The sequence below is a fragment of the Mya arenaria genome, chromosome 14, assembly GCF_026914265.1.
Source record: "Mya arenaria isolate MELC-2E11 chromosome 14, ASM2691426v1".
Lineage (NCBI taxonomy): Eukaryota > Metazoa > Mollusca > Bivalvia > Myida > Myidae > Mya > Mya arenaria.
The window spans coordinates 60,864,095-60,874,972 of NC_069135.1; the positions used below are offsets into that span (position 1 = coordinate 60,864,095).

At 34.9% G+C, this 10,878-nt stretch overlaps 1 protein-coding gene across 1 annotated transcript in view; it reads left to right on the forward strand.

Annotated features, from left to right (window-relative positions):
- The window catches only part of LOC128217902 (proton myo-inositol cotransporter-like), a 92,625-nt gene extending 82,119 nt beyond the window's left edge, over nt 1-10,506 (forward strand). Inside the window, exons 5-9 of the mRNA XM_052925358.1 lie at nt 4,408-4,571; nt 5,215-5,329; nt 8,943-9,187; nt 9,831-9,983; nt 10,280-10,506. Of these exons, the coding sequence (XP_052781318.1) occupies nt 4,408-4,571; nt 5,215-5,329; nt 8,943-9,187; nt 9,831-9,983; nt 10,280-10,506 (904 nt within the window). The remainder of the gene's footprint in view (nt 1-4,407; nt 4,572-5,214; nt 5,330-8,942; nt 9,188-9,830; nt 9,984-10,279) is intronic.
- Nucleotides 10,507-10,878: the final 372 nt, after the last annotated feature.

Below are 10,878 nucleotides of genomic sequence, written 5' to 3' on the forward strand. Positions count from 1 at the left end.
CTGAAATAAATATTTTTTTCTGTTTCTTGTATGCTTATTTTCCGAGGTTTATAGTATTTTAATTTATTTTCTTAAATACCCTTTTTGCAAAGGGTGTTTTTCACGCCGATACCCGTGAGACGACTCTCACGCAAAATTTTAGCTGGTGATGTAGCAGTCAATTTTCTATTTCCTCTTTGTTGAGAAAAAATTCTGAGATATTCTTTTTTATGGTTTATTATTCACTCGTTGTTTAGTTTAAAGATGTTAAGGATCAATTATCACTGATTTTCTATAAGTGCATCTTTGTTCCAAAACTTAACGAAAACATTTATATTTTAAGCGGTGCATGAATACATAACTAAAATTACTACGCCGCCATTTTTTGAACGATACATTGAAAGGTCGAATATGTTAGCAGAACAATTGCGGAAAATACTTGGATATAAAACACTTTTCTTAGTTTTAGAGTTTGTTTCATGATACATCGATATTAAGTCATCTTACTGTCAGAGACTTCCGTAACAGTTTGGAGATTTCAGTTGGTCCAGATTTGCTCCGGTCCGGCCAGTCTTTTATACCCATCCGTCTGTTTCGCATGAAGACATGTCGTTTTCAATGTACTGATGAGGACCACGCTTGTTTGTTGACAAATTTGAGGCGTGGATGGGGTTAAACCATATCAGTTGATCTGTAAATTGGTGTGTGAATTTTCCTGGGAAGTTCTTATTACGTATTATAACGACAAACAATTCAAAATACATTTGAACGATGATATGACATTTTTTTATGTTCGAACAGTTGTTTTTGTCTGTAATTTGTTTGGTATGAAAGCAAAGGTTCGAACATTCAGCTTTAAGATCAAGAAAACGTTTGAAAAACGGGATAACCATTTTCTAATCAACTGTTAGTTGTTAATTTCCAAATATATCTTTAATTGAACTAAGTATGTAAAATTTCTTGCCAACATTTTCTTGTTCAAAGTAAAGTGTTCTGTTTAGATCAATGGGAAGTTATTACACTGGATTTTAAAAGTAGTATTGAAAGTTGATATTTTCACTGTTGTTATTTCACTGATAAAACTCAATATTTCATTGAAAAACATGAAAGAAAGTGAAATAACACAGTTCGAACATACTTCAAAAATAACCAAAAAAACACACTACAGAATCGGTAAATAAGTCTTCACCGTTCTTTACCTTTTCTGTGTGCTTTTAAACGGGATCTCGGTTAAGTGTTATGCTACCGGGCTTGTAATGTATATATGCATCTCAAAATGCAAATATGTATAATGCATTAAGTGTCTCTTGTTTGGTGTTGGTTTTGGCTTGACTCTTGTGTCTTTTAACAGTTGCATTTTATGCTATGGGCATGTCTCTGAGGCTTCCATTGTTTTATTGATAACAGACAAATACCACGACGAGCAGTTTCTCATGAAAAAACCAAATACAGAGAAATCAAAACTGATTTTTCTGGAAATTGGCATGAAACATTCTACCATAAATGCAAATAAGATTGATCGTCGTTTTTTTTGTAAAACAGGCAATAGTTCTGGCCAAACTCTTTCATGGAGTACGGTTATTGTACGGATAAGAATTTGATTAGCTTGGTTGGGTAATGCCATGTTATCATGCATACTATGATATGGGTCTTTGGACCATACGGTTTGCTTTGAGTTATTGCATGTAATAATCCTTGCATTGGGAAATGACGTACGAAAAGATTGCGGTGTTTAGAGTTCAAAGCAGCATAATTGAATTTGAATTGATGTTCTTAAGAAGCAAAGTTTAGCATTTATGACGAGCAGTTTCTTATGAAAAATCCAAACACAGAGTAATCCAAACTGAGTTTCCTGGAAGTTGGCACGCAACATTCTACTATAGATGCAAATAAGGTTGATCCTCGTTGTTTAGTTGTCAAACATGCAATAATTCTGACTAAATTCTTTCTTGGAATACGGTTATTTTACAGAGATAGTTGGATTTTGCATTCAAAGCATGTACTGTAAGAATTGGATTGGCATTATGGTTGGGTAATGCCATGTTAACATGCATACTAGGATATTGGACCATTGGACCATACGGTTTGCCTTGAGTGATTGCGTGTAATTAAATCCTGCACTGGGAAATGACGTACGAAATAACGGATGTTCAAATCGGCATTATTGAATTTGACTTGATGTTTATTGGCCCATTTCCCAAATGTTCTTAGTAAGCAAATGTGAGCATTTATGGAAATGATGGGACAGTCAATAACCCTAGACATATATCATGAACATTTAAGGTCAATTATTATGTTTTATCCTTGATAGTTATGGACAGTAAACCAGTACGTTTTGGCGTGTATGGGGTACAACTTTTGTACCCAGCAAAACCATCTATTGGTTGATGATGTCGCATGTTGCTAGTGGCAGTGAATAAATGGAGTTGATTTTTATCTTGTGCTTTTTACATGGAAGAAGTTCCCCGACTTAAGTTATGATTTACCTTAAGATGCATGTATAAATACCATTCCAGTTGCACAAATCAGGTTTCTGTCACAACGTTTGGATTTCCCTTCAAGGTTGTCTGACCCCAATTATAGTATGCCCCTGACAGTTTAACCCCATTAAGGTACACATCAGGCTGTCTGACCTCATTCTGGTGTGCCCCTGACTGTTTGACTCCATTAAGGTAAGGCCCTGATAGTCTGACTCTTTTTCCAGGGAAATACTGTCCTCATTTTCTTCAACCATTCTGCCTTATCTCTATAGACTACTTTAAGACAAGACGTGCTTAGAAAACGGAACAGGTGGATAATTGGTCTTCATTAGAAGCGTTTATTTTATCACTAGGTTACGGAGAGCTGGTCTTTTAAGAGGTCCTTATATTGATTCAAGGAGGAGACAAGGTGACAGAAGTGAAGAGATTATGTTTTCTGAAAGCTTGGCTTTCATCTTGGTCGCTGTAAACAGATATTAATTGGTGATATTCTGCAAACAGGTCTTTGGACTTGAGTGGATTTCATGGTACTGGTCTGTTCTTCAACATTTGCGCTTGGATTTATTTACCAGACATAATTATACGCGAGGGAAATCCAATCTGAACTGTTTCCATCGAGGATGAGAATTTTATGCTGATATGAAAGTAACGAGGTATCAAATCGCCTACGTCATGTTTAAACTAACTTTCATCTAGTGCACTATTTGTCGCTACACTTAAAAACCCATAGGATTTGCTAAAAACATTAAAGAACGGTACACTTTAACCAACTTTTATTATCTTCCCAAAATGCCAAAATCTTAAACGCCCACTATTTTTAGTTAATGCAAAAGTAATTGTTTCATTTTTAATGCATTATCATATTAAACGCATTGACTTATACGATGATAACATAAAAGCATATGATTCAGGCACTTATTAAATAAAATAAGCATTTATATGCATTTCTTGTTTTGATCATTTTAAATTTCAATGAGTTAAACACGAAAATGAATTAACATTAATAAAAATAATTTGGTTATAAACTATCTAGAGCTTTTTAAAGTGTTCTTCTTCAAGCAACATTGAAAGTCTAAATTTTAGAAAATGACGCATTATCCAATTCCGATTTAAGACGAGCTTAGACGTAAAAACATTACAAATTTGTTTGCCTTTTTTCCTTGTACCCTCCCCCATTTTTTATTGTACCATGAATAAGTCATTGTTTTAATTTTATCTAGTCCAATTAGATACTGTTTATTTTTATCCAGCACAGTTGGTCGGTCCAATTCAGTTGTAAATTCGCTCGGTGCATTTGATGAATCAGGTCAGATTTTGGAAAGGAAATGGAAAAGGGAAAAACTAAGGCAAAAAAGAGGCATAACGTATTAAATTATTTCTGCCAGTATACTGTTAAAAATGATTTACCGACATGAGCGAAATACCAACCCTAGTTTTTCACGCATGTTACAAGAACCAGACTTATTATATTTGTTTGAGGCCTTGCTTTGATTTATTTTATTTCCAGTTCAAAATCTACTTTTATATTAAAATTCATACTCAACTTATAGGATTTCTTTTTGTCTAAAACTTTGGCCAAAACTGGGCCAATTCATTATCCCCCAAAATACACTTGTTCACAAAACATTAGACGCAATATTCACAATCCAATAAAAACATATGTCTAAACTTTTAATTAACAAGTTAACTAGTACAGTTATGCTTAAATGCATTCATTGTCTTTTAAAATAATTCAAATTCTGTATCTTTAAGTCCATTTACTTTGTTTCCTTTTTTGAAATTTACCATCGTAAATTCACAATTTTCACAATTCAACAATCTTGTCACTATTTTGGGAATTCTGGGGGCCCTTGCCCCCTTTAAAAAATGGTTGAAAAAAAAACAACACTGACATATTTCTTGAACAAGAATTGGAATTAAAACATATTTCATTTTATACTCATTGCAGGTATTACAGCGCGACGATAGTCAAGATGTCAGGGGTACGCAGCGACGAGGCTGCTATATGGCTCTCGGCGCTTACAGCCGCCGTTAACTTCGTGTTTACACTGCTTGGCTTATACCTTGTTGAAAAGATTGGGAGGAGACCTCTGACCCTAGCAAGTCTCATTGGTTTGTGATTTAGTTAATGTTAATATATATAACAGTATTTAAGTGTGCATGCTAATTCCTCTGCATATGGGATCACTGGGCAGATTCACGTTGTATTATTTAGAAGAGCTCTGACAATTAAAACAACAACTGCAACGAAAACAACCAGCATATTTCCATTTACTGTAATCACTATTTTCAACGTGAATTATTAAGAAGAATGCACATGAACTGGCTAAATAAAGGCAAACAAGTGATTTATTCGCTGAACTTTGTACGGCATATAATACCAAACGTAAACACTATTTATTACTTCAATCATTGGAAATGGAATTTAGATGATATGATTTATGTCAACAGAGCTATGTAAGGTAATGAACAAATATTTATGCTTTCTGCTTTTCACGCCCAAATTTATATTTATACAAACTTAAGTGTTCAATGTTGTAGGGTTAAACTAAACAGTGGAGATTGCTGCTCCTGTTTTTTGGTAACACCAACACTTTTCAAACCTCGCAAATTTGACCTAACCCAAACAAATCATTATAAAATACCTTGGCCAATTGAAAACAATCAAGGTAAATCTTAGATTTTATTTACGTTATGTAACTTAAAATGACATTATAATATTATAATGCGATATGTTATTTTTGTCAAATTGCAGGTGCTATAGTTAGTTTATTGCTGTTAGCGGTGGGTTTTCACGTTGCCTCTCTGAACACCCCGCAGATACCAGCCCCCGAAAGACTGTCATCAAATTACACGTGTTCTTCACATAGGTAAAGTTTTGGAAGGATTGTTTATGAAATTTGTTGGTAAAACAACCTAATTGAGCTTTGAATATTAAAAACAAAATATGTATATGAAAATCCATGAATTTAAGGACTGATTAGTGCATTGTATTATTCATGAAAAGTATCATAATTCCACACCGAATAAGGACTGGTCAGTCCATTGTATAATAATTAAGAAATACACTAATTCATATCCAACAAAGGACTGGTCAGTCCATTTTATTATGAATGAGAAGTATAATAATTCCAAACCAACGAAGGACTTGACAATCCATTGTTACGCTCCCCAAAGCGAGAGCATGTAGTTCGAAAGTACTGGTGGAATTGTAATACAACTTGGTATAAAGATAGATGGCAATAAGAGAAGTGCAGTGCACAAGAAGCTTAATCATATCGTGAATATCAATAGCTAGCCCTTAACTATAATTTATGATTGGTGCTTTTCCGGGTCATATCTTTGAATTATTTAAGGGATTGAAATGCAACTTCAAGGTGCAGTGCAGATTAACCATAATCCAGCCCTGCATTATAAGTTATCTCCCTTTTAATATTTTTCAAAAATGGGAACTTGTCCGGGCCGTATCTTAGAAAATACTACATGGATTAAAATTAAACTTGTTATTTTGAAAGATGGCAATGAAAGGAAGTGCATTACAAAATAACAATTATACTTACCTACAATTTGTTGAGTTATCTCCCCTGAAATTGCCATTTTCTTTTTTTTTTAAATTGGACACCCTTTGACTTAAAACACAATTTCAAGTCATGCAATTTTCTATTTTCACTTTGTAAACAAGCAATCGTTCAACTTTAAAATTCAATGACTTTGTGTTAAGGCCTCTAGAAACAATATAAAAACCGAGAGAAGCTTACACGTCTGGCCTCCGGGTAGACGTACATATATTGCGATAAAAGTAATATAAACGAACTAACCAGGTCAAAATATCCGAAAACACCAATATACTTTAACAAACCGCCATTTTGTGCCATAACTAACATTTCCCCTAATTTAAGATCCCGCAAAAAAACAAATTCGTTGGAGCCCCTGTCTTACTCTCTGTCATCTGAAGCGTTCTCATAAATTATCCTCTCCCTTTCAATTTACTTTCTGTGTCTGCTATCGGAACTGATCTCCATGTTGTCATTTACAACTTTGTATCATTGTTAATAAATAAGAAAAATAGTTGTCTTTCACATTTCACCTTCGCTGATATGAGAAAGAAGATTAGATGTTTCCCCATAAACATATGCTTGGACAATAAATATGTTGAAGTTACACTGAACTTATTGTTTCTGGGTATTCATGGGTGGATCCATGCATAATTATCGGGTGAAAATTTTGACCTGGTGCCTGTGTTCATAAATCATCTAAGTGAGAATAAAATGAGGTTGCATTTAAAGAAAAGTAAAAATGTTTTTACATCAACAATATAGAAAGTTAAAGATAATATGACAATGTACCAATTGTTCAGAATTTTGCTAAAGCTCGATTTATGGCATCGTTTTTTTTTTCTTTTTAAATAATCTGAGTTTGAAAATCCGGTTTCATTGTATGATCTTAAGATTATGTCAAATTGCTGATAGCGGCTGAGTGTGTTTTTATGATGTGTAAAGTGAACAATCGAAATTCACTGGATGGTCTTGGGTGAAGCAGAAGCCGTGATTAATCAGTTCTTCAAAACCTTGAAATGTTCACCAGTCAATATGCAGCATTTCCATATACACCAATTAGAATTGCAAAAGTACGTTCGATTTAATAATTCAGCTTGTCTGCTTTTTCCAAGATAGAAAGAGGTATTGTAAAAGCCTTTTGTTATGTCTAAGTCGTTTCGCATGTGCATGTGTATTCTGTAAACACTAATCATGTTGTTTATATAACTTGGACAGAACTCAATTGAATTGGGTAACGTAGATAGTGCGCATTTTTTTAGATCTTATATTCACAGTTCATTTTAATGTTTCGTTAAAAAACATGAATTTTTCCAGATATGTGCCCAGAACATAGATATAATGATCGGTATTTTTGTCATTTTATGAGAGATAATATAAATTTCTGTTACCCTTCTCTAGGTAAAGGGCATGCTTTTTGGCATCATATATGTATGTTATCAATGTATATTTCTTTTGGCTATGATGGGCACTCCAAACAGGTTTCGATGCTTATCTAATCACGAGGAATCCTAATTCCGTAACAAAAGTTTTGCATTAATATGTATAAAATACCACATTCAATATGTATTGCGCAAAGGTTTAAGAAAGACAACATTGCAATTCTAGTTTAAAAAAAAATGTTTTCTAATTAGCCATAAAACATTATTATATGAACTAGCATGAAAGCATGTAACTCTTCAACAGGTCAATAATAGTTGTTTAGAAGGTACGTGAAAGGCAGTAATCCGAATAATTGGCTGTTTTGCAATCTTACCACATACTTTCACAATACGGTTTCATTAATTAAGCATGGGCAGCTGCATATGGACATCTAGACAAATAGAAGCTGACAAGTAGAGTAATGTTTCGGGCGTTGAACGGAAAAACCTATGTCAGAGTCTGATTACTGAGGGAAGCAAGATTGACATAAGGTCATTCACGGATCAAGGACTGGACAAACATTCATTAGAATTTCCTCCTACGGTGAAATTATACGAATATCACTTTATTATATATTATATATAAAGTAGCAATGGCACTCCTATGTAAACATTCATATCTGTGAGACCAATGCAGATATTTACTAGCCACATGGGCTCTGGGCAAACAAATGCATGTAGACTTAAATCCACTTTTCTCTTTTGTTAGGTAAAGTCGGTTCAACTTTCATTCAGTAGAACAATTCATTAGAGCATATATTATCATGTTATTTTTACAAATGACAATTAAAGTAAAGAAGTTCTGAGCTAATATTTTAGAAATAATAAGTAATCCTCATTGATGCCTCAGTCTGTACAGTTTCCGGTTTACCGGAAATGTCCTATTAGGGGAGCTTTTCATAACAGACACGCATGGGGTCTTTTCATGGCTCTATTTTCCGATTCTGCGACTTGAACAATGCTTACAATAACTCTAAACTAAATAATGTTTAAGCAAATATGTTCACATGCACAACATAACATTGATGCCATTTGTTTTGACTCAAATGCACCTGCTCTGCAAATCGTAACAACTAGGCCATCTTTGGCAAGCTTCGAGATAGATAATTCTGCTAATTCTGCTGGGCGAGGTGTTTCGATTGCTGCTTAGCCAGCTAAGGTCATGTTTAATAGAAACCCATACCTTGTGGTATAATTAAGGTTACACAACACCAACATTGATAACAGAGAAAAGTATTTCGCATTTGTATTAAAAGTCGTGTATTGAAAAATGAAGCAATGCGTGCACAAGACAAATTTTATTGATTAACACACAGGGGCGTGTATGCATCAACACTATAAAACATAATTATCGCTTTTTGGATATTCACGGGCATTCAGCGCTGCAAATTATCAGGTGATGGCAATTGTGCCGAGCGTTGTAGGTATTTCAAAAGAATCAAATATATCCGAATTCCGTTAGATATTTTATTTCTGTACTTGAAGTTATTTTAGATTATTTATTGCAGGACGTGTAATGACTGTATGATGGACCTCAGTTGCGGTTACTGTTTTGTGGATAATGAGGACACAGCAATCAGTAACTCATCCTGCCTACCAACTGGAACGGACAACCCCTGGGTTTCTGGAATGGGACAGTGTAGCCAACAAACACTCCCGGGGAAGCTGACCTGGGCTTATGACTACTGCCCATCCCCATTTTCCTGGATGCCTATGGTCGGCCTCGTTCTGTACCTCGTCACCTTTGCCCCAGGTCTGCAGATGTTGAGCTTGTCTTTATATATCTAAACACATTTGAGTCATACTTTGTGTGTCTACGTGTACATTGTCATCCTTAATCCAGGTCTGCAGTTGTCACCTTTGATCTAAGTATGTGTTTACCTTCAGTGTCTCTATTGCTCTATGTCTGCATATGTAGGATGTCTTTGGTAAATTGTCATATGTTGTATAAGTTTGTGTTTACCTAATCACCATATCCATATCGGCAGATGTTGCCTGTCGGTATCAATCTTATTACCGCTGTACAGGTCTGCAGATGACGTGTGACTGAATGTGTCTTGCTACCTATACACAAAATATACAGTTGATGTGTGTGGCTGTATAAACCTTCTCACCTGGTCACAAGGTTTCGGATGATTTTGTGTTTGTACATACCTTGTGACCTGAAAACCTGGTCTGCAGATGATGTGTGTGTCTGAATATACCTTGTCACCATTCACCAGGTCTGCAGATGATGTGTGTGTCTGAAAATATATTTTGAACTGTACACCACATATGCAGATGATGTGTTTTTCCTTATCTAATTTGACACCTGTACACCAGGTCTGATGATGATGACCGTATAAGTATGTTTTTTAACACTTATAAAACAGTAATATTTTATGATTTACATGCAGGTATGGGTCCAATGCCATGGACTATCAACTCTGAGATTTACCCTCTCTGGTGTCGTAGTTCAGCTATCTCAGTGGCAACATTCACAAACTGGATCTTCAACCTACTCGTCTCCATCACATTTATAACTCTCACAGAAAACCTAACGCGACTCGGTAACAATGATATCACATTTATGACTCTCATACAATTTAGTAACGATCAAATAACCCAAAAAACGTTCAATGCTTTGGTAAAAAAGATATCACTTTTATAGCTCTCACTGTAAACATCACCGATTTGGTAACAATAATATTATCATTAACAAATATATCCTCCATGTAAAGTGTTCCTAAATTTCGTTTGTAAGATAAAGATATACACGTAAATGTATTTTTTTTGAGGCTCATGTATGCTGTATACGAGCCGGGCAGAGTTGAAGGGCTGAATTTTATACAATTTATCATTTCAGGCACTTTTTTGCTGTATGCTGGCCTGACAGGACTAGGGGCCTTAGTTCTTTATATCTGGCTACCGGAAACCAAGGGGAAAAGTCTTGAGGAGGTCGAAGGTCTATTTGCCCAGCCTTGGTGCGGCACTGTTAATGGCGCGGACTACAATACCAAGACGATACAATATGTACACATACGGGGACTCAATAGAGACGGCCGAGAGTCGGAACTTGACTCGCCAGAGTGACATGTCCATCCATAGTGTGGCGCGGTGAAAGTCACGGGCTAAAACACCAAAATAATACAGTATGAATTCGTGAACTTAAAAAAGACACTTGGAAGCCAGAATTCGGCTCACATGAGTGAGCTGAAGGAAATATAGAAATGTATAAATATGTTAAAACGATCTGTAAAAAGACTAGGATTTTCCACTGAAAAGTTTCATCTTAATGAAAAGGTGTTTATTTAGTTTTTATTATTGAAACGATACTAGATAAAAAAAACAAAAATGTGTGTACGATATTTTAAATGTTGACATTTTGAATGTGGATATACAGGAGTGGTCATCTAATAAGAAAATAAATGACCCAGTTAATTCGAATATATAGAAGATTTTTTT